The 24,347-nt window shown below is 40.8% G+C and overlaps 1 protein-coding gene across 6 annotated transcripts in view; it reads left to right on the top strand.

Moving 5' to 3' along the window:
• FAT1 (FAT atypical cadherin 1) overlaps window positions 1-24,347 on the top strand; it is a 118,719-nt gene that overhangs the window by 35,821 nt on the left and 58,551 nt on the right. For all 6 annotated transcript variants that reach the window (XR_013842221.1, XM_079989956.1, XM_079989954.1 and 3 more), the window contains exons 3-4: window positions 10,717-11,031; window positions 23,884-23,945. Coding sequence is in view for 5 of the 6 variants with exons in the window: in XM_079989956.1 (XP_079846082.1) it covers window positions 10,717-11,031; window positions 23,884-23,945 (377 nt within the window). In the remaining variant the exon portion in view is untranslated. The remainder of the gene's footprint in view (window positions 1-10,716; window positions 11,032-23,883; window positions 23,946-24,347) is intronic.

Here is a 24,347-nt window from a genome sequence, read left to right as displayed (position 1 = left end):
GCTCACTGGGCATTTTCTGCATCTGTTAATCACCAGTGAATTGTTTGACTGTAATTGATGCTTGTACTGCTTTCCAAATTATTTTGCATATTCAATGTTAAGTATTGTAACTATGTTGAGAGGGATGCTACTATCATTGTGCCTAGTGGCTCGACTCAAGAAGTGACTGGAATGTGTGTGTTTTTATTCTGTAAGCATAGCAGGTATTTCACAGTTATTTCACAGGTATTTGGATGGAGGCTTTGTATGATCCATAACTAGGTCCAGGTTTGCTCTTTTCTCAATACAGTCTGATGGCAAATGGTGATCTCTCTGGTCCATACGCCACTTTGACAGGTTTGGGACATGTGGGTGTCATTTGGCGAGAAAAGTGTAATGGATCACATTAGGACTACTGCCAGTGCTAATGTGGTCCATGGGCCAGAAATTCCCTGTGCCTGCTATGGTGGTGGTGATTTAAATATTCTTCTCCACTTGCTGGGGATAGGAAGCCATAAATCTTCTCCAGACTCTGTTACGTGCCAGGTAGCGTTTTCTTCCTGCAGCTTATATAAGGTTATAGTATATTTACCTATAGTTGCTTCACAACATTCCTAAATTAATTGACTACAAATGAACTTTTAAAATAGATCAGATCTCCCCAGGAAACAACAACATTCGTGATTGTCTTGAAAGTCTTGAAAGACCTACATTGGCTCCCAGTGCGTTTCTGAGCACAATTCAAAGTGTTGGTGCTGACCTTCAAAGCCTTTAACGGCCTCGGTCCAGTATATATAAAGGAGCGTCTCCTCCCCCATCGTTCTGCCCGGACACTGAGGTCCAGCTCCGAGGGCCTTCTGGCGGTTCCCTCACTGCGAGAGGCCAAGTTACAGGGAACCAGGCAGAGGGCCTTCTCGGTAGTGGCGCCCGCCCTGTGGAACGCCCTCCCATCAGATGTCAAAGCGATAAACAACTACCTGACATTCAGAAGACATCTGAAGGCAGCCCTGTTCAGGGAAGTTTTTAATATGTGACACTTTAGTGTACTTTTCATCTTTGTTGGAAGCCGCCCAGAGTGGCTGGGGAAACCCAGCCAGATGGGCGGGGTACAAATAAATTATTATTATTATTATTATTATTATTATTATTATTATTATTATCATCATCATCATCATCAAGAAATGCCACTGCCTCGAGGGTCTGGGTCTTGTCCCTGATTTTGTGGATACAGCACAAAATGCACATGAAATGATTTTGCAAAAGGTCAAGGATAAGTCATCACACTGTTGTTATCCCTTTCCATATCAGAGCTGCGCCGTTGCTATCCAGCCAGGAGTTGGTGAGGCAGCTTGCTCTGCTCCTGCAGCTGACTAGTAGTCCAATCTTATCAGGTGCAGAGGTCAGTTCATCTGCCTCTGCCCTTGGCTTGGAGCTGTACTGGTGACAGGAAATGGAGGCTTGTGATAGGCCTATTGATGTCTTTAAATCCTGGGAATTTTTTTAAAAAACATCAGTATAGTAATGATAATGACAATAATTTGAATTAACTCTCTGAATTTAGCTAGGCTTTCATTGGGGAAGTCTATACTCTAGTTTATAAGTTGCCTCATCCATCAGTTTTGTGTGTGTATTTTGGGGTGGGGGTAAGGAATACTCATTCCCCAAACGTTCCTGGAGGATAGCCTTTATGTCTGGGATAACCCACTCCTCTCACTGGTCAGGCAGGGTCACATGAATAGTCCTTGCTTCTTACTCATTACTACTTACTAGTGGGAAGCTTGACCACTCCATTGACTTTAGTTTTGGGAGTGTGCTTTAGTGCTTTGCATAACTTCAGAAAACCGATAACAATCTTCTAAAATGCATGTGCACTTAAATTGAGCATCTTTATGCATTTTCATTTAATTTATTTGATTTCACTTTTTATCAAAAGGTATGCAAGACTCCAAATAATGATTTAGAGACTGAGGATTGGAAACTAGGGTGGGTTTTCATATCCCACACCATTTCTCCTGTTTCTTATTGTTTGCCTTTTGGTTTTCAGTTTAACCCTAACCATAGCGTCTTGTGCTGTCTGAAATGGTAAACTCTGATTAGTGCTAAACTGCAAATTAAAAGTGAAGGAACATATGAGAACACAAGAGCAAGTGGAGGAAGTGAACGAGCATGTCGCCGAAATCATTGTTTGCTATATTTAAAGTTTCAAAGCTTTATAGAAAATTCAAGCTCAGAGAATTTGTTTAGCTTTGCATAAATTAAAAATGGAGACCTTTTAAATTTGTGTTCATATTCTGATATGAAGCTTTTTTTAAAAAAAATCCAAACCAAGTTAAAGTATTTATAGATGCTAACATTTGTACTTTTGTGACTGTGTTTTAATAATCGAGGGTTGCAGTTACTATAGGGAAGTATAAATGCTTTTGCTCAGCGTTCCTCATCTTCATTCTAAAAGTAACTTGTCACACTATTAATCAGATTCATAAACAATATTGTGCATAAAATAAATATTTGTTTAACTTATTTTGCTTTGCTTCAGAATGGGTGGATGATTCACTTTGCTTGGCTGAGCTTAGTCAGCTCCTGTTCCTTGGTAGTAATCATTAATGGAACCAGCACAGTCAAGCTGGAACAAGTGCAAAGAGCACAATCATAAGAATAGAGACTTAAGAGAAGAGGTTCAAGGAAGTTGGCCTCTTTTTTTGCTCACTTAAAAAAGACCCTAGATGAGAATGAATGCATGAGTTGGTATGTAGGTGAGATAAAGAGAGGTTAGAGAGAGAGAACATTTACATTGAGGGCGATGATGTCAAGAAACACATGGCTTTCAAACAGAACATTGCTATATTTAGTTTGGGAATCAGAAGCTTTCCAATGATTAGATATTTATTAAAAAGTTCTAAAATTTGTGGCTCACCGTGGACAATTTGATGACCTAACATGAAACACTTAAATGATCCTTTGCATGGTGACACCTCTTCCAGCTTAATCTCTCTGTGGTTTATTAGGCCTAGTGGGAATTGCCATGCAGTTTCCTATACCCCTCAACAAATGTACCATATTAAAAGTTATTTCCACCTGTGCCTTTTGCTGCATTTCTGCCCCTCATAGGCTGCTTCTTGCCCTGAGCTTTCCAGGCCCATTTTATTTATGAATGAATGAATGAATGAATGAATGAATGAATGAATGAAACTTACATACCACTTGTTGGCAATTGGCCACACAGTGGTATACAATATAGTAACAAAGGTGGATCCAATGAGGCAGTATGCTAGTTTCTATGCCACCTCTCACACCCGTTTCTGTCCTCCATCTTAGCAAGCAGGGACACATTCTGGCTATGCAAAAACACTTAAGGAGGATATGAAGTAGATCTGGGAAATGATGTGGCTTGAGAAAAGAGGGTGAGTGTTGAGGAGTGGATGTGGCCTGGGAAGAGTCCAAAGGACCAGACACTGAAGTCTAGAGGACTGCATTTGGAGCACATCCCTGTCTTTTGAGGGTTGTCCATATCCTTCTCAGTTTCACCCCACACTCATTAAGGAGAGGTTTTGGCTGACCTGATGAAAATTGAAGGCTCCATGTGGTTGAAATTAAGGACAATTTCCTGGTTTCTTGAGTTTAAAGTGGCTGCCACACATCTGCTTGCTCTAAGACTAGCCCCCCCTTTTTTAAATAAAGAAGATACTACTATTTTGATATCTATTGGTAATTATGTTGGTTTGGCCCACAAATCCAATAGATTTGTACTACAGTAGTACCTCAGGTTAAGTACTTAATTCGTTCCAGAGGTCCGTACTTAACCTGAAACTGTTCTTAACTCGAAGCACCACTTTAGCTAATGGGGCCTCCTGCTGCTGCCACGCCACTGGAGCCTGATTTCTGTTCTCATCCTGAAGCAAAGTTCTTAACCTGAAGCACTATTTCTGGGTTAGCGGAGTCTGTAACCTGAAGCGTATGTAACCTGAAGCGTATGTAACCTGAGGTACCACTGTATAGACATTTTTTAAAAAAATGTCACAGGCCCGTTGCTGACAAGAAAATACAATGTTTCTTTTCATGACATGTCAAATGCAATTCAGAAATTTGGTTGAAATTAAGTCCAATGAAGCAGTCAGTTGGAATACTTAAAATTCTATACCAGAATGTCACATAGTTATTCCTCCAAGAACTCTGAACCCATTTTGATTTTGCAATATACTGTGTGGTGTTTTTTTTTTCTTTTCATTGAGGCTTTCTAGTAATCTGGAGCGGTGACCCAAATAAAGACTCAGCCACATTTGTGCAACTCTTACTGATCTTGCCAAGCATAAAAGGCAGCAGGAGTTCCATCTCTACTTTTTAATGAAGTGGGTTTTGTTTTTGTTTTGTTTTTTTTAAAAAAAAAACACGTTCCATTCCAGCACCACTCCTTTAACTGTATTAATGGATCTGTAAAATGTAACTGGGATGGTTTAATTAACACTCAGTGTCTGCCCACTTAAAAGACTTGGGAAAACAAAGCCATTTTAACACTAACCTGCTACTTTCGAGAGAGCCACCTCAGAATGTCACGCAGGCAGGATATTATAATTGTACCGAGGAAGTCCCTTGTAATGATTGCTTTACAGTGGTACCTCGGTTTATGAACTTAATCTGTTCCAGAAGCCCGTTCTTAAACCAAAACCATTCTTAAACCAAGGTGCACTTTCCCTAATGAGGCCTCCCCTCCCGCCGCCAGTGCCCTTCCATCGTTTTGATTCCGTTCTTAGACCGAGGTAAAGTTATCAAACCGGGACACTATTTCCAGTTTTGCAGAGTTTGTAAACTGAATCGTTCTTAAACCGGACTGTTCTTAAACCGAGGTACCACTGTGTTTGGTTATTCCTGGTGCGTGATGCATGCATTGTCATTCTCATTCACCTTGAGCAGAATATGTGGTTCTTTCCCCCCTCACACCTCTTAAGCAATATGGGATTGGGCATGTACCGTATTTTTCGTCCTATAGGGCGCACCGGCCCATAGGACGCACCTCGGGTTTTTTTTTGGGGGGGAATGAATTTTTAAAAATTATTTCTCCCCCCAGCCGCGGCTGCCGCCCCAAGCCTTGCACACACCTGCCCGAAGCACGGGGCACCCTCTGGAGGGCTCCGCATGCTTCGGGCTGCAGGCTGCCGCCCCAAGCCTCGCGCGCTCGACGGGACCTCCCACCGGGCGCGCAAGGCTTGCGGACACTTGCCGGGGCTGCAGGCTGCTGCCCGCAAGCCTTGTGAGTCCGCGGGAACTCCCACCTGGCTTGCAAGGCTTGTGGATAGCTTCCTGAAGCCTGGAGAGCGAGAGGGGTCGGTGCGCACCGATGCCTCTCGCTCTCCAGGCTTCAGCGAAAGCCTGCATTCGCCCCATAGGACACACACACATTTCCCCTTCATTTTTGGAGGGGGAAAAGTGCGTCCTATGGGGCGAAAAATACGGTAATATGAGAGTTCTTGTTTGTGGTGCACCCTTGAGAGAGCCCATTTCCCATGAGCATGGGGAAGGGAGTGTCCATAAGAAAAGAGGCACCATAGGTAGGGTCATCCTAGGTGTGGAATATTAATAGTGCAATCCTATGCAAGTCTTCCCAGATGGTGGCTCAGAGATTTATACTGATGGATTGGGGTAATAAAGATATGATGCTCTTTAATCATTGGATTGACAGTATGACAACAGTTGCAATTTCTGAATGGACTGCTTACAGATGCAGACTTTGTTTGGATAAATATGATAATGTTTGGAGTGAATTTATACAGAATATACAGAATGTAGCAGGCTATTAACATCTACATAAGTATTAGGAAAATAAAACTATATCAATTTATATGAGAATATATTGCATTTTTGTGTATATATTTTGCTTATAAACATTTTTGTTTTTTCTCCCTCTCACATTTCCTTCTCTTTTTCTGTATCACTTTATTTCTTTATAATTGTATTTTTTCCCAAAATAATAATAATATTCCCATAAGTAAATCGCTGCCGAGTTCAGTGGGACTTACTCCCAAAGATGTCATATAGCATTACAGTCTAATCTTACAAAGAAGCATATTGCTGCATTCTTTGTGTGTTGAGAGTGGATGTGTCTTAAGGCAAGGTGTAGAAAGTCGCCCTTCAGTTCCATGTCTCCTAGGAATTAGTTAAAGATCCACTCCCTTTCACACTCACACACCCTGACCAGGCCACATAGGTTATGCTCTTCCAGGCATCGTCCCACAGTGCTGCTGCAGTATGGATCAGAATACTGTAGACATTAGGATAGGGCTGATCTTATGTGATTTCTTCAGAGAATGCTACCCAACCTGCCTGCTTGCTGCATAGGATAATGTGGATGGTTGGGTGTAAAGTTAACAAGGGACACTGCTTGAGATATCCCTCTGGCACAGGTGGCTCTGGGTGGGAGCGAACCATAACACTAGTAATGTCATAGGCGTTGTTGTATGTAGATACCTCTGGTACTCATGTAAGAAGCACAACACACACAGCAGTCGCGTTCTCAGTTGATGAGCCATCTAGAACCAGCATCTATTTTCCCAGTGCTAAAATGTTAGTTTATCCACCTTCTAAGACAGGGGTCGGCAAGGTTTACCTCGCCTGGGCTGGTTCACTCCAGCGGAGATCCCTCCGTGGGCCAGATTGTGTGTGTGCTTGCGATTTTCGGCGTCTGTGCATGCACAGATGTGATTTTCGACGCTGTGGAAGCGAGTCCCTGTGCCGGTTTAGAGCAGCACGCGGGGACTCGCTGAGCGGGCGGCTTGGTTTGGGGGTGGCTTGTGGGCCAGTTAAACAAACCCCATGCGCTGCTTGTGGCCCATGGGCCTTAGGTTGCCAACCCCTGTTCTAAGACACCTATAGCCCCTGCAGAAAATGAGTTGCAATTGTGCATTGCTTGAGTGGATTGCCTTGAAAGGTTGTGCAACTCAAGAAACAGAAGCAGAAGAGTGTTCATCTTCTTCCGGTCTACTGAATGACCCAGCTGTAATGTAGTTCTTTGACATTTCTTAAGACAAGCCAGCTGGCTTCTCTTGGTTCCTGCAAACTCTTGTTCTTTTTACAAGTGATTATTGTGGGTTTTCTACACTTAGCATTAAAAGCAGAAATAAAACCTGGCAACATAATGTTGTATCAGTGATGCAATAATGGTGTGTGATTGTTATGTGTGCATAAAGAAAATTGCAGCTGAATAATGTGCAGCTAATAAGAGGTTTGGAAGTCTAAAAAGGCAATTTGTTTCAAATTTACTAAGGTGGCTTTGCTGTGCTTTACTGGCATTAGCAGATTTCTCTGAAACACTACAGCATCATTTTTGTTTCAAGGAGAAGATGATGTACCCAGGTGACAATGTGCGCAGGATAAGAATTTCTACTTTATAAATTTGATATTTGCTTGCCTTTCATATTGTCTCAGCTTGGCTACATTTACAATTTAGCTTCTACAGTGACATCTGGTGGTAGTTCAGAAATTCCTTAAATAGCAGCTCTTTAAGGATTGTTTAAACTATACATTGAGACAGGGGAATTGAATTTGCGTGGTTCAGGACTGGAAATGAACATGACCGATTTATAAAAGGCTCCCCAATTACGAAGTAGATAAAATTCCACTCTGGAGTTTAACTTGGCTCATAATGAGCTCACCTTGATGCCAGCTGTCTCTAGCCTTGCTTGCTATCGGTTTCCCTGCATTTCCAAACTAGCTTTGTATGAAACTGATGTCAAAGAACAGCACTCAGAGGAGCCATCTTAGTGACTACAACTCCCAGCATTACTGGCGGTATTGAAGGCTTCTGTGTAGGTAGTGCAAGTGTTCATTTTGTCACTGAAAACTCTACACATTTAAACATAGGTCTTCTGCTGACCTCAGCAATTCTTGCTACCAGTTTTCCTTCTCCCTTCTTCACAAGGCAAAGTTTGGAAAAGAAGAGACACTTAGTATAGTAGAGGGCTGATGTGAAGCATTCAGTACTGGTCTATTTTTTTACCTTGTTGGTCGGAGTTAGACATTATAAATTAAGAGCATTCGCAGATGATCTAGTATTGACTTTGCAACAGCCAGACACCAGTACTAAAAGAGTATTAGAATTAATTGATATATTTGGTCGAGTAGCAGGTTTTAAATTGAATAGACAAAAAACGAAAGTGTTGGAAAAAAATTTAACAATGGAAGAAAGAGAGAGTTTTCAGAATGAAACAGGCTTGGAAATAACAAAAAGGGTAAAATACCTGGGGGTAAACTTAACATCCAAGAATGTGAACTTATTTAAGGACAATTATGAAAAATGTTGGTCAGAAGTTAAAAAGGATTTGGAAATATGGTCAAGGTTGAAACTTTCCTTGTTAGGCCGAATTGCTACTATTAAGATGAATGTATTGCCTAGAATGTTGTTTTTATTCCAGACGCTGCAGATTGTGGACAAGATGGAATGTTTCAAGAAGTGGCAGAAAGATATATCAAAATTTGTCTGGCAGGGCAAAAAGCCCAGAATTAAATTTAAGATTTTATCTGACGCAAAGGATAGAGGGGGGTTTGCCCTGCCGGACTTAAGACTTTATTATGAATCAGCAGCTTTCTGCTGGTTGAAACACTGGCTACTTCTTGAGAACACTGACATTTTGGACCTGGAAGGGTATGACAATAGTTTTGGTTGGCATGCATATTTATGGTATGACAAGGTAAAGGTGTATAAAAGCTTTAAAAACCATATTGTAAGGAAAGCATTGTATAAAGTTTGGATTAGATATAAAGATTTGTTGGAAAGTAAAACCCCTAGGTGGGTGTCACCAATGGAAGCTAGAGAAGTAAAAAAGCTTAATATGGATTCTAAATGGCCAAAATATCATGAGATTTTAGAATACGATGGTGAAAGGGTGAAACTTCAGAGTTATGAGAAACTAAAGCCTAAGGTTCGAGATTGGTTGCATTACCATCAAATAAATGAGACGTTTAAACAGGACAGGAAAATAGGATTTCAGAAAGAGAAGTCAAAACTAGAAACAGAACTGTTGGAATCCAATACTAAGAACTTATCAAAAATGTATAACTTGCTGCTAAAATGGAATACACAGGATGAAACGGTGAAATCAGCTATGATTAAATGGGCACAAGATATCGGTCATGATATTATGTTTGCTGACTGGGAACAGTTATGGACCACCGGTATTAAATTTACTGCATGTAATGCATTAAGAGAAAATATTATGAAAATGATCTACCGGTGGTACATGACCCCAGTCAAGCTTGCAAAAATTTATCATTTGCCTAATAATAAGTGTTGGAAATGTAATGAGACTGAAGGCACTTTCTACCACCTTTGGTGGACCTGCCCAAAGGTTAAAGCTTTCTGGGAAATGATCTATAATGAAATTAAGAAGGTCCTCAAGTGGACTTTTCCTAAGAAACCAGAGGCTTTCCTCTTGGGCATGGTGGGCCAAGTGGTGTCAAGGAAAGATAGGACTTTCTTTATGTATGCCACTACAGCAGCAAGAATTCTACTGGCAAAGTATTGGAAGACGCAAGAACTACCTACTCTGGAAGAATGGCAAACAAAGGTGATTGACTTTATGGGACTTGCCGAGATGACGGGCAGAATCCGGGACCAGGGGAGAGAGACAGTGGAAGAGGACTGGAAGAACTTCAAAATATATCTTAAAAATAATTGCAAAATTGAGGAATGTTAGGATGTCAGGGGGTAAGAAGTAAAGAATTGCAGCAGTAAATAAAAAAACTTAAGAAATTTTTATGAAAGGGAACTAAGATAATGGACTTAAGGGTTGCTAAAGAATTATTAAACAAGGATGCAGGGATGGGGAGGTATGGGGAAGTCAAAGAAAGAAGGGTAAGAACCGATGAGTATGATGTGATACTGTTTTACATTGTTCTTTATTATATGTGTGGAAATTAATAAAAATTATTAAAAAAAAAAAAATATTTTTTTACCTTGTTACATGCTTTGGGAATTTTATGCAAATTGAAAAGTGGGCATTAATGTCCTAAATTGACAAATACTGTACTTTCAGATAGCTACCTTCCGTCCTTCCAAAATAGTTTGGAGAATTCCATAGCTGCAGCTCTCTCTGTCCTGTTATCGTTCTGTCCACATTGTGGTTCCCTGCCTAAGCCACAACGGTGATGAAATCATACCATATTGCCAGGTTTCTAAAAAATGGGCATGCCAAAGGCTAGTTTAATTTTTTAAGCCTCTGCATGACAAACCAGCAGGCCCCAACTACTTCATATAACACATTTATGTCATGGTGTAGGAAGGGCCTGATACAAAAAATAAGTAGTTTAGGGCCTTTATAGCCAATGCTTTTAGCACTGGGATGCTACAAGGGGGAAAGTACCAGAACTCAAGTTTGTGTGCTCCCATCTTTTCCTTCAGGGAAAAGAGGACAAGTGCATTGAGCGACAGGTAACATCTGAACAGGCGTCGTACCTAATACTGATTCTTGCCTCGCATGCTTCTATACTTTATGGTCTACAATCATTGGCTGAATTTTCCCTTACAGTTCATTTGTAATCACTAACTGCCTTTTCTCGAATTTTGTGCCATATAAAAAAGTAGAATGCTTCATTTTGGTCTATACAAAATAGCAAGGCTATGGAAACTATTATGCTTTTCATTTGTGACTTGTGGCAAAGACTTTTTTTAAAAAAGATGCCACGTTCGATAAAATCAATCATGTAGATATGATACTCAACGCTGTTTCTTTTCCTCCCTTTCCTATGCAGGTACAATAGCCACTGTTGATTTCCTTGACCGTGAGACTACTTCCCATTACTGGCTTACTGTTTATGCAACAGACAGGGGTGTTGTGCCTCTGTCTTCCTTCGTTGAAATCTATATAGAAGTTGGGGATGTCAACGACAATGCTCCGCAGATGACTCAGCCTGTTTATTACCCAGAAGTCATGGAAAATTCACCTAAGGATATGTCGGTCATTCAGATTGAGGCATTTGATGCAGACTCAGGGTCCAATGACAAGCTGACCTACAAGATTACCAGTGGAAATCCACAGGGATTCTTCTTCATGAATCCAAAAACTGGTAAGTGAATACCATTCTTGACATTTGCAGCTATGAATTGATTCTACATCTTAAAAATAGAAGAGGAAAGACATGATTGGGAAAAAGAGAGGAACATCTCTGATTCTGAATTCTGATTTGTACTTGTGCAGGAAGTCCATGAATAGGATTGTTGATTCAGAGGTGATCTACACACTAATCTGAATTGCCGTCATTTCAGAATGCAATGGAGAATCCCATTTGAATGCTTTGTGCACAAAATCTTTCTGCAGATTAGAAATTAAGGCTTCAGCTTTTTTCCCAGGTATCCTGATGTTCCATGGGTTAGGAAGTCCTCTTTTTTAATGTGGTGCACAAACATGTGATCCTTCAGTTGTATGAATTAGTAATTCCAGGAAGTTTGTACTGTGTAGTTTTGCTGAACTACTAGCCTTCAGTGGTAGAGGGGAGACACTTGAGATTTCTCTACCTAATGAATTGTATCTGGAAATATTACAGGTTGGACTGAGAGTAGGACAGGGGATGCGACAAAGTAATAGGAACTATGCAAATATTTATTGGACTTTATCATAAACATAGGAAGATGAATATTTTGATACATGAGCAATACATGTACTAGGCACCTGGGGTGTCAGCTAAAGATAATCATTTGAGAGAAGGGGGATGTTTTGGAGAACCAATTGGATACTGGTTAGACTGTCAATATTATACTGTATGTGGAAATCAATGGTATAAGTGGGGATGAAGGTTTAAGCTTTGTGTGGCTTCTTGACCTTGTTTGTGTAGGATTAGTCCTGTGCTGAGTTATCCTCTGGGATGATCTCATGGGTCACTTTTACCAAAAGAATGCCGTATCTTTGGAGGCATGAGAAACTTTTACTTTGCATCCTCTTTATTTGTTGGGTATACTTTTGACATGTTTTAGTTAAATTTTAACTCAGTTGTCTTGACTCCACCAATGTGAGCTCAGCGGACGAATAAATTCCCATCCACTAGAGAAAATAAAGTGGTGAGGAGCTTAGAGGATCCCTCCACTCTAATCCTGGAATTAATTTAAAAATCACATAAAATCAAAATTCTACCTCTTGGGGGGGCTTGGCTAAGATAGAGCATGTTTGCTCCCTGGATTAAAGCAACAGAAACTGTTGGGGAAATCCACCGAAGTAAGTGACATTCACAAGAGTCCCCTTAATATCTTGGTGGAAAAAACTTTGGCCCTAAGCATAACCCAGAGGTTATGGGGAGAAACACCATTTTGAATCTAGCACAGAGACAGAGCCAAGAGTGTTTGGGACATATCTCCTCCCCCTCCCTCCCTCCCCCCCTTTATTGCCCCCCTTCCCCATTTTTTCTTTCCAACATCATGAAAATAGCCTGAGGTGCAGGTTCCCCACTCTTTATTTTGTGAGTAGTTTACAAATAAGAAATGCAACATTCAGTTATTGTGCCACCTATCTTAGCATTTGGGTTAACCTTTTGGAATAATATTGAAATGGTTTGCAAAGAAAACTTGGATATTTCCTCATGTTAACTGTGTGTTTCTGCTCTTGCTTGTTCTTCAAGCTTCCATCAAGAACTGCTGAAGTGCCTTGCATGTGAAGTTTGAATTGAAATGAAAATTACATAGGGCCAGAGACTGGCAATCCATGTTGAAATTTCCAACCAGCAACTTGCAGTCCTATCACTAGTCTATACCTACTTCAAGATGCACAATTTCATTAATACAGACCTACATTTTTCCTTTTCTGGATCTAATACTGTCAGTGGGATACGACCCTGGGAGTAGAGGATGAGGAGAAAATCAAGCTGAGATTAACTGAAAAACTGGTGGTCATTCAATCTTGAGAGTAGCTAGCTTTTTGACTATTTCATAGTTTTGATCCTTGTATCCATCTGTCTAAAGGGGTGATTTATTCCATTCATTAGCTTTTCAGACAGTTTTCTTCACCTCTCTGCCCTTCTTCATTTGAGCAATGGATTAAGGCTAAATATGCTATGAATGTTGTGTCTTAGATCTTTCTGTGTATATAATTTCTTCAGTTTCCTTTTGTTGATACATATCTCAAAGCCCCACCCCTGCATCTATGCGCCTTTTTCTTTCAGTTCAATGGCATTTTCTCCAAAATTCTTGAGCCATGAATACCTTAAATGTTTGCTAAATTTCTGCACAAAATTACTTGGGTCACTTCCTACCTTTAGATGTTGCTTAGCAAGAGTAGCAAAAATATAAGCATTTCATTCAAAAATAACCAAAACCACAAGCGTTCATTAATGTTCCTTTGTAATTCTGATATTTCAGTTACTGCTTTGATGAAAAAACAATTCAAAGACAAATACTGATATAAAGTAAAATAATAGATGAACAAAAGCACAAGATCCCCTGCTTTCATATGCACACAAACATAGACAAGTTGTAAACAGGAATCATGTGGTATATATAGAGCACAGCTTTTCAGAATTCAAATATTGATCAACATCCACTGGCCACCCAAGAAGACTGAGTCCTGATTGGGCTGTTTCTGTGGTTCTCTCTATGTAGGGTTCCCCACCTCCCTATAAAAAAATTGTACTTCTGCAAACATTAGGGTGGATCATGCTATTTTTGCTACAGAAACAATGGTGTTCACTGCCTGAACATGGGAGATAGAGGGGAAGACAAAATTCAGACTGAATTTAAGGGTTGGGAGGAAGCTTAAGTAAGCTTAAGCTTACTTAAGTAAGCTTAAGTAAAATGTTGCATTTGAAATACTTCTTGCTCAGTATTGCAGAAAAACCTCTGTTGTTTCAGTTCTTTCTGAATATGTTCTATTTCCCAGTAGCTGTTGGTATTCATAAAGTTGTGTGTGCAGGTCTCTCTCTCTCTCTCTCTCTCTCTCTCTCTCTCTCTCTCTCTTTTGGGGGATTTGGGGGGGGGGAGAGAGTTCATTTTATTTTGAACCAATTCCATCTTTCTGTCTCCTTGCACTTTGAAGAAGGAAAGCATTCAACTTTTATTTAATTGTTAAGCATGAAAGCACCACATGAAATTGGAAGACAATAGCTGCGATTTAAGCCGCCCCAGTGCTAATGGCTCAGCCATGTGAGGCACTTGAATTCAAGTAGAGAGAAGGAGAGGCTTGTTAATTACCTGGGGACTTACAACCATTAAATTGCAACTCCCAAACAAAAAAGGGTTGATTGATTCTCCATGGATCTGTTTTAAATGCAGATATGTTAGCCCAGCACTACTGAAAGGTTCCTGGTTTGAAGCTTGAGGTCCTGGTATTAAAAGGTGCTGAGAGAGGATATTTTGAAGTGAAACATGTGCTACCCTGCCTTGCTGGTAGCAGCTGTATAGCAGCTAGATGCTGTATGAAAGGTGTGTTGTTAACAGTGACAGCACACATGCATTAGTTAACATCTGTTAAACAGGCACATGGACAGAAAACATCTACTGGTACTCACGTCCAGGCTTGCTATTATTAACATGTTAGCCTATGTTTACTACATAGTGATGATTTCTATGTGCCATGTTAGTGTGAATGGGGTACTGGTTACTGACAATGGCTTCCTTCATGGGCTGTTGGTTATAAGACTATTCATCAGTATGGTTTCTCCCAGGGCTGTTTTTCTAGATAGAGGTGCCGGAACTCACCACGATCGCCTCAGTTGTTCTCTAATAGTAGAAATGGCTCCCATCTGAGAGGTGCCGGAACTGAGTTCCATCGGGTTCCTGCTGAAAAAAAGCCTTGCTTCCTCTTCTCCAGGCTACTCAAGACTATATTTTATCTGAAAAATCAAGAGGTGTGTTTGCTAGATTAGTGTGCCTCATTTCTTATGTTTACAAACTTTTAAAGAATTATTTTGACTAGGCTTCATTTACAGATATAAAAACGGAGGCAATAGTCTTTGTGGATACATTTCTGCTTGACTCATGCATTTTGAGACCTGTTATACTTTTTGTGTCTGCTCTGTTTCAAAAACATAGTTTCATAGTTACTATTTGTGTTTATTAGTCACTTTATTCATAAAAAATGACTCACAAAATAAAGTCCTATTTGTATCTTGTCCCATTTATCTGTCTCTCCTTAATAAAAAATAGCTTTCCTGTTCTCTTTATTATTTGGGCAATGCTATCAAAAGCATGCTCAGCATCCTGGTGAACTCAGCATATTGATGGAGACTTCCATAAAGTTTAAACAAAGGAATTAATTTGTTGTTAACAAGGGCAGAGGAATCTCACTACAAGGTTTATTGGTGTTTATTAATCCTCAAAGCACTGTGAACTCGTAAAATGCGGAGAGCCAACGCCAGATAGTCTGCCTGCCTTCTCCTATCATCTTACAACTTTCCTGACTCTTCGAGGGAACTGTGGTGGAAGATCTGAAGATTGAGTAAAATGAAATCGGAAATGGGTGCAGCTGTAAACAACATCCAAAGACTTCCTATAGCATTGGGAAACCACTTTGTGCGGAAATAAATGACCTGTAGTTGCACAATAGCCTGTCACGGAGGATGCCTCCCTTGTTTAACTGCTTGAGGTTTTATATTTCCTGCATCAGGTTTAAGTCACATACTAATTAGCAGGAAAACACAAATTTCCATTCATTTGCTATGTTCAGTTCCTTTTGTGTTAGAAATAAATAAAAATTCTCCTCCAGGAGAAAATCATTTCTATAATTGTGTAACAAGTGTTGTTTTCCAGTTCAGTAAAGACGATTATCCAACCATACAGATTATGGATCCCAGTTGTTACATATCAGTTTATGTCTAGAGATGGTAATGAAAATGTTGTGAACTGTTATGTGGTGATCATATGTCCTTAAGCAATATTTGATAGCAGAGTTGTAAAGAGATGGTAGTGTCATTGTAAACACAGATGAAAGGTGATTTTTTAAAAAGAAAAAAAATTGCTAATACAGGAACAAGAATAAAAAACATCTTCCAGACTTCCAAAATGCATAATTCTGTCCCATATATATTCTTGTGCACAATGATGACTTTTATTAAGAGCTCAACATGTTTTTGAACTGTTGGATAGGTGGCATAATTTGTGCAAGCTTGTTTATGGAATTTGAAAGTTTTAGACTTTTAGCCTGATGAAGGAATCTATACTAAAAGCAAGTTCCGCTTTCGTTTGGTTCTCTGCATACGCAGAAAGAACAGAACTAAATGCAGGGTATACTTTTGAGTTCAAAGTGACTCAAGGCATGCAAAGTTTGTACTTTCCCCTGAACATGACTTAAAGTTAAGTTCAGTGGAACAGTTATACCAAGGCACAAAATAATTCTTTCAAGGCCTACATGGGTCACAAATTTATCCTTTTTTATGTAGTTGGGATTGGGGGTTTTGTTGGAGAAGCTTCAGACAAGTATGAAAAGTGGGCACCTGATATCTCTACTAAACAGTAAGTTCAGAACTTAGATCTGAAGGTGAAGAATGCCTTGCTGAAGCTTTGCAGGGTCTGCGTCTGGTTATTTTTGAGATGGAAGACCACCTAGGTATCGCTGCCTTGAGTTCTGCTGTGGAAGAAGGGTAGAGTATATGTGTATTACATAATCACAATTTTTTTTTAGGCTGTAATAAGCTAATTCTTAACGTTAGCTCCATGTTCTGTACATATGGGGACAGCAGGGGATGCAGTCATTGTCTCAGTTCCATCACTACCGCTCTAGCTCCCAATGTGTGGGGAGTTGTAAGCTGTGATGACAGTGACCAGGGAGTGCAGGAAGAATGCCCACTTAGGAGTGAAGCAGCTGACCCCCAAGCAAAGAGTAGGCCTCAACAGAGGGTGGGACTCTTTCCAGTGGTTTCAAGTCACAAGAAAGGAGATTCCAACTCAGCATCAGGAAAAACCTTTCTGACAATAAAAGCTGTTTGACAGTGGAATAGACTACCTCGGAAGATGGTGAACTCTCCTTCACTGGAGGTTTTTAAGCAGAGGTTGGATGGCCATCTGTCATGGATCATTTAGTTGAGATTCCTGCATTACTAGATGATCCTGGGGATCCCTTCCAACTCTTATGATTCTGTCACTACAGACATCCTTTACAAACATGCATATGTAGCATAGCTGTCAACTTACAGATTTGAAAATAAGGGACCAGCAGCCTCGAAAATAAGGGATCAGCAGCCCAAATAAGGGATTTTCTGGGCACAGGTTATGTTCAACTTCTGAGCCCCCTCCGAGCCAAAGGCAGAAAGCCCAGCCAGCAGCCAAACGAAGCCTCAAGCGGTGGTTCTCACAGCGAGCAACCCGGCAAAGGGGATGCAGCAAGGAAAACCACTGTCACCTTTCCTCTGGGAAGCGCTGAGCAAAGGAGAGTCCCCAGGCAACGCGGCCGATTTGATCGGCACAAGGCATGCAAGCTCCACCCCCCCAGTCGTTCTTAGACTCCTTATTGGGTGAGCAACGCAGCCAAGCAACACAGTTGGAGCCTCCCTCCTCCTTGGCCAGCAGGGAGGTAGGGAGGGAGAGGAGCTGCTTCCTTTGAAACCCAGGAAATTTAAGGGACATCATCAATAAGGTACAGCAGTGGGACACAGCGCTGGGAAAGGGAGTTTCCCGCCAAATAAGGGACGGTTGACAGCTATGACATGTAGTTGTCTCTGATTAGAAGAGCATAGGTTTGCTGTGCCAGTCTGAACATAGGCCCAGTGGCAGACTGTGAAGAGGAATGGAGTTTACTCTTCAATATTTTGTTAATGTTCCTTGGATTAGGAGTAGCGATTTCAAGAGACAACCAGGGATGTATCTACTTGTAGGGACTGGTAGCGTTCAGGCATCATGGTAAGCAGTAGTTGATGGTTTACCAGGCATGACTGGGTCATGCCTGTTTTGCTGCTTCTGGTCTCACTGGGGAGAAACAAACCTTGGTGCCTAAGAAAAGCCCTGCTGGATCAGACTAAAGACCGATGTAGTCTGGTGTCTTAAAGCAGCCAGCGTTATGGCCATGGGAAGCCCTCAGGCAGGATATGAGCCCAGCAGCACTCTCCTCCATTGTGTCTCTCGCTGTTTTAAAACCTTGCAGCATAAACAGAGTTCTCTCTGTCCACACTATGCTGCTTTCAATGGAACAAACACTGATAGGCATTCAAATACACCTCTGCATTGGAGATGTGCATTTTAGGTATGTGTGCGAATGTGTATTCCACCAAAAGGAAGATCGTGTGAACAGATGACATTCTGTACTTGAATGCACATTTGATTTTGGCTGATGGTTCCCAGTCCAGCTAATGATATTTGCAGAAAGCTACTTCTGCATATGGATCTCCTTCAGTGGATAAGTCAAGGAAGTATAAGAGTGTGAGCAGAGAAGAGAGCTGGAAACAAATTCCGTCTTTGCCCCTTACCGTCATCTGTTTCGTCCATGTCATTTTGTTATTTGCAGAAGGGCAGCACAATTTCCCCACTTTAATCTTGCACTCTGCTGCCGTGCTTCAAATTTGAAGAAATACTACTTTTTCACTTTTATGGGTTTTCAGTCTTCTTACATGTTCACTTTTGCCCCGCTGAGAAGTAAACAAGGGAGTCCTGTACAGTATCGTTTTTCAAACCCACTGCCATCCTAAGCCATTTGAGACCAGTTTTTCAAACAAACAGTACAAAAGCTTCTAAAGTCAATGAAAGAAAGCCATCTAGAAAAGCTTTCTCACTCAGCCCTCTAGAAGCATTTTGTTCAAATATTAGCCTTTCCAATCATTCAAACTCGTAGTCTGGTGAATCTGATGTCAAACAATGAAACCATCAAAACAGGTAAAAAAAAAGCTGTCATACTACATGGTGATATATTTATCTTTCTGCTTTCCTGCTGCTATCCCATGTTTACTTTAAACAAAATGGAGTAATCGAATAGAATACTGCATTTAAAATATTAAGTTGTACTTTTTAAAAACAACCCCCCCCCACACACACATTATACAGTCCTGAAACAGTCATACCAATACTGTTCTGTGCAGTTTTGAAGGCAGCACTCAAGTGGGATAATTAGAGATATGGGTTGAATTATCTCTTTTGTGATGTAATTAATTGCAAAGATTCCACACCCTTCTGCACTACACCTGACAGGGCAGGTGGGGATAGGTGAGGGTGGGTCTTAGTTGAAATATTATTTGCAGACACAGCTGACCAGCTCGTCAGTGGTGCCAACAAAGCCTCTTTCAAAGGGCATGGTGAGATAGTGCTTTGAGAGGGGGCTCTTTAATACATTTTTCAGAAGCCCTTCTCAAAGTTTTCTGCACCACTTTGAATGGAGCTTCGGAAGATCCAATGGTCAGCCAATTGTCATATCTTCAGAGGTCCACTTCAAAGCGCTGTGCTTATTGACCGGCAGGGGGCTCCGCCCATCTTGTCAGATTTGACCCATAGGGGGTTCTTCTTGTTGTTATTAATATAAGCAGAGGGCCTTCTCGGTAGTGGCACCCACCTTGTGGAATGCCCTCCCACCAGATGTCAAAGAGAACAAGATGTTTTAGAAAACATCTGAAGGCAGCCCTGTTTAGGGAAGTTTTTAATGTTTGATGGACTACTGTATTTTAATATTTTGTTGGAAGCCACCCAGAGTGGCCGGGGAAACCCAGCCAGATGGACGGGGAATTGTTGTTGTTGTTGTTGTTAATTTGCCACCCCTCTGACTGGGTTGCCCCAGCCACTCTGGGGTGGCTCCCAACAAAAATAGTAAAAGCCCAATACAACATCATATGCTAAAAACTTCCCTGAACAGGGCTGCCTTCAGATGTCTTTTAAAAATCACATCTGTTTGACATCTGCTGGGAGGGCATTCACAGGATGGGCACAACTACCGAAAGGGCCCTCTGCCTCAATTCCTGTAACCTCACCTCTCGCAGTGGCTAAAAGTTTCCCGACCTCTCTGCTTTAATAAATATAAAGGTGCTTAATTCTCCTCTACCAGAAGAGGACTTGATTTCTTTGTCAATTATGTCACAAGAATGGTTCTCTGAAAAGCAGGGTCCAAGCTTACACACCAAAATGATAATTTAAGGCACTTGCATTATTTGGCAGCCTGACTGTACAAGCCAAATGCGCCAGTAAATAGGTGTTACACTAGTTAGAAATGCTGTGCTGACAATATATTACAGTGGTACCACAGGTTACATACGTTTCAGGTTACATACTCCGCTAACCCAGAAATAGTGCTTTAGGTTAAAAACTTTGTTTCAGGTTCAGAACAGAAATTGTGTTCCGGCAGTACGGCAGCAGCAGGAGGCCCCATTAGCTAAAGTGGTGCTTCAGGTTAAGTACGGACCTCCAGAACAAATTAAGTACCTAACCCGAGGTACCACTGTACAGCTCAAGGCATTGGATCAGTGCTCAAATAGCTGATGGAGGACATTGCACTGAAACATCAATATTTTGAAACTATTGGGGTGCAGTCACCATGTGCAACAAATCTTGCAGCAAAACTGGGTCAAGGAGTGCCCCAGAACTGCAGACCTGATATTTTTTACTTCTTTAGCAATAATGCCATCCCATACAAAACAAACAACAACTCTATTCTTTGATTTGCATTCTTCCTGACCAGTGGCAACTCTAATGTCCTGGTTAGGTTCAGGTCTGTTGACCCATATCCAGTCCATTGATCTTAGTACCAACAGCCTCCATGGACTCAGATGAAAAGGAGAGAGAGAGAGAGAGAGAGAGAGCGCGCGCTGGGTGTCATCAGCATACTGATGGCACCAAGCCCCTAATCCCCAGATGATCCTGTTATTTTTAGTAGTTGTTAAAATGTATGGTTGCAGCTTGGAATTATATTGTAGGGCAGCAGAAGATTATGATCAGAAATGTGCGTATTTGATGCTGAAAAGCTAAGAATTGGGACATATTTAAACAGACTTAAATGGATTGTTTCCTTGTGATTGATCTCTGAATGGCTTTTGCCTGTTACTTGGTTGCTGGCATGTTCTGGAAAGCATAGAACTGTGGTGTATGCTGGCAGGAGAAAGAGTAGAGGCTTAATAAGGAGTTTAATGAGTCTTTACAGGAGATAATGGGATTTACATGCTCAAAAGTTTGGGATTACTTCTGAATTTAATCCCTGCCAGTCTCTAAGTGGACACGTTTATCTTGGTTTATATTGCTTGGATACAAGTAAATCTGAAGGTAACAATCCATAAACAAACAAATAAATAAAAACCAGGCCAATCTAGTATGTATAAAAATTAGAGTGTGTTTGATTGTTTTGCAGTTTGAAACAACGGTTCAAAACATAATGCACCCCTTTATGTTAAAAAAAAATTATGGTGCTGCCACCACATGTAACAGATTCCTTGTGGCAGATGTATTGTATGGCCCTGAGGCATACCTTGGAAGCAGGCAGATAGATAGATAGATGATAGATAGATAGATAGATAGATAGATAGATAGATAGATAGATAGATAGATGATAGATAGATAGATAGATAGATAGATAGATACATAGATATTCTGAATGAGTGAGGTTTGCTTAAGGAAACATGTGCTGAGAGCAGTGTATTTTACTGCTTGCAAATGATTGTAAGATGGAGGCAGATTTAGCACAGAATTTTTCTTCCGCAGTGCTGCAAACCTCCTTTCACGACAGAACAATCAGGCAAGCATACCGATAAATCAAATGCTACTTCAGCCCATCTGTCTGAACCCTCCCTGTCTGATCGCTCCATACTGCTGCTTCTCCCACGTCCAGGTGAGGAACTTAATAAAGTGCCCTGTAGCTCAGTTCCTGAGATGGAAGAGTGCAACCTGATCACAACTCAGGCACCTGGCATTGGTCCACTTTATTAACTCTCCCCAGCTGGAGGATGAGGAGGAAGCAATAGTGAGGTGAAAAGGGAGGCTGTCTGGTGAGCAGGGAGCTGTAGGAATGATGAGCTTATAGGGGGATAAAAGGATCTTTTAGCATGCTCACCTGATAATACAACTGGAAAGGTTTGCCATGTTGTGAATGGGTGTGAGCCCTCTTTTTATATTTTTATTATACCTGTCTTCAGCTGCAATCAAATCTGTGTGTGATTTAAGAGTGCTACTTCAGCATTCCAGTAAACCATAAGGATACATGGCTTTTGGACTGAAATATAAAGATATGAGAGGCCAATTCATCTTACCGCCTTAGAATGCCTACATTTACCTTCCTAGTCTCTGTACTGTTGTTCTCTGGCCATCAAGCACATATCTTAAGGACCTGTTTCCTTTCCCTGCATTCTGTCACTTAAGAGACTATTGCCTGCAAAATCAGCAGATTCCTTATCTTGGCATCTGCATGCTGCTTAAAGAGACCGAGGAAGTAGTTTGGCGAGCAGGCGCACGTGCTCACAGTAGTTTTGCCGAAACTTGTTTCTACATTTCCTGACTGCTGATAACATAGTGAGTGTTTCTGTGAAATATCAGGTATGAGATAAAATATTAACCTTTGATCCATTGCAAGAAGTCCTACCCTCTTCCTTGGCAACAGGCACACACAAATACTCAAACAATGATGCAATTGTTGCTTTATTGATTTGAGATAGCTAGGCAAGTGCCGTATTTTACTTACATTAACATTATTGCTTATTATCACTCCCATTCACATCAGTTACACTCTTTTAAAGAGTAATGGAGAAAGAGGACTGCTGCTAAAGTGATACACACGCCCAATCCCAAGAATGTTTCCTTGCCTTCTCGACTGCTGAAATTGTATTTAGGGCCGCAGAGTAAGAGCCTGTTTCTAAATTACCAAGTAACATTGCTAAAGTACTTAAATAAAGGAACTTATTTAAGCTCCAGTTAAGCCAAATAGTCCAATAGAGCCACTCATGCTTAAAATGAAAAACATTCTAAAGCGTCTTGCCAAATAACTACATCCAGGAATGCACCTCTGGCTTTGAGGCATAATGGATGGATTTGAGACTTAATGGATGCAATCGTCAAGATGCGTTTGGAGTACAAATGTGAATTTTAGAAGAAGACCATCTTTACCATTAAGTAGCTGTCTATAAAGACATTTTGGAGAACTATATTATGGTTTTCCAAAACAACCACAATCGGGTTGCTGTTGCTATGTTTTGTAAAATACTGTCATAGCTTCTGTCTGCCATGTTGCTTTTCAGTGCAAGCCACTAAAATGTGCAGGTGAAAAAAATGTACCGGAAGATAGGAACACCCATGCTCTAGAGCAGGCATCGGCAAACTCAGCCCTCTAGGTATTTTGGGACTAAAACTCCCATCATCCCTGACCACTGGTCCTGTTAGCTAGGGATAATGGGAGTTGCAGTCCCCAAACATCTGGTGGGCTGAGTTTGTCTATGCCTGCTCTAGAGAGTCTTGTCAGATGGAAGGATAAGTGTTCACCATTGTTCTGTCAGATGGTGGAACACATTAAGGGTGTATAATCTTTTGGAATCTAGAGGGTGCCCTTCCAGAAGATCAGAGGTCAACAAAGTCCAACTGAAAGTGTATCTAAGTACTATTCAGTACAGTGGTACCTTGGTTTAGGAACAGCTTAGTTTATGAACAACTTGGATTAAGAATGCTGCAAACCCGGAAGTAGGTGTTCTGGTTTGTGAACTTTGCCTTGGAAGCAGAACATGTTGATTGTGTTCCATTTGAAAATTGAGTCCCCCGCTGCTATGGGAAAGCACACCTTGGTTTAAGAACGCTTTGGTTTAAAAACGGACTTCCAGAATGGATTAAGTTTGTAAACCAAGATAAAAATCCCGGCATTGACTCTTACAGCAAACTAGAAATTAGTATTTTAAATGTAATGTAACTGTGAATAAATTACAGAGCATTATTTCCAAAGTCTTGGCATATAGTATTGTTTATTGACTCGTATTTGGACTACTTTCCATGTTCTTCCCCTCTCTTTCTCTTCTCCTGTATTCTGCCCCAAGGATTAACAAATTGCTTGTTTATATTTGCAGGTCTAATTACAACAACATCAAGGAAACTTGATCGGGAGCAGCAAGCAGAACACATATTAGAGGTAAATTATGATGCTTAATTTCTTCATTTTCGCAGTTGTCTTGTATATCTTCATTACAAATTGGCTTCCCTGTGTGTCATTGGTTGTCTCCGGAGTTGGTGAGGCTCATCTGGCAGCAACAAGAAAGTGAACCTTTAGTGTCATCAGCCTAGTCCTGTGGAATGCACTTTCTGTTTTAATCTTTAAAGTCTGCTGGAAACGTTTATTTGCTGTCAATTAATTAACAACAAGAAAAATAATATCTGCAAATGGTTACTCAAAATTACGCTGAAGCCTCTGGCAGGGCAGGAAATCAGGGTAGAATAAGGAGTCAGCCCAAGGTAGATAGAAGTAGCTTATTCTAATAAATCTCCTCTTCACTTTATATGGGTTAGGCACTCAATGGTTTCTTTGTTTTTATCT

Source organism: Podarcis cretensis (assembly GCF_951804945.1).
Source record: "Podarcis cretensis genome assembly, chromosome: 9".
Classification (NCBI taxonomy): Eukaryota; Metazoa; Chordata; class Lepidosauria; order Squamata; family Lacertidae; genus Podarcis; species Podarcis cretensis.
The sequence above is the reverse complement of the archived record's forward strand: the minus strand, read 5'-3'. Positions and strand labels throughout refer to the sequence as shown.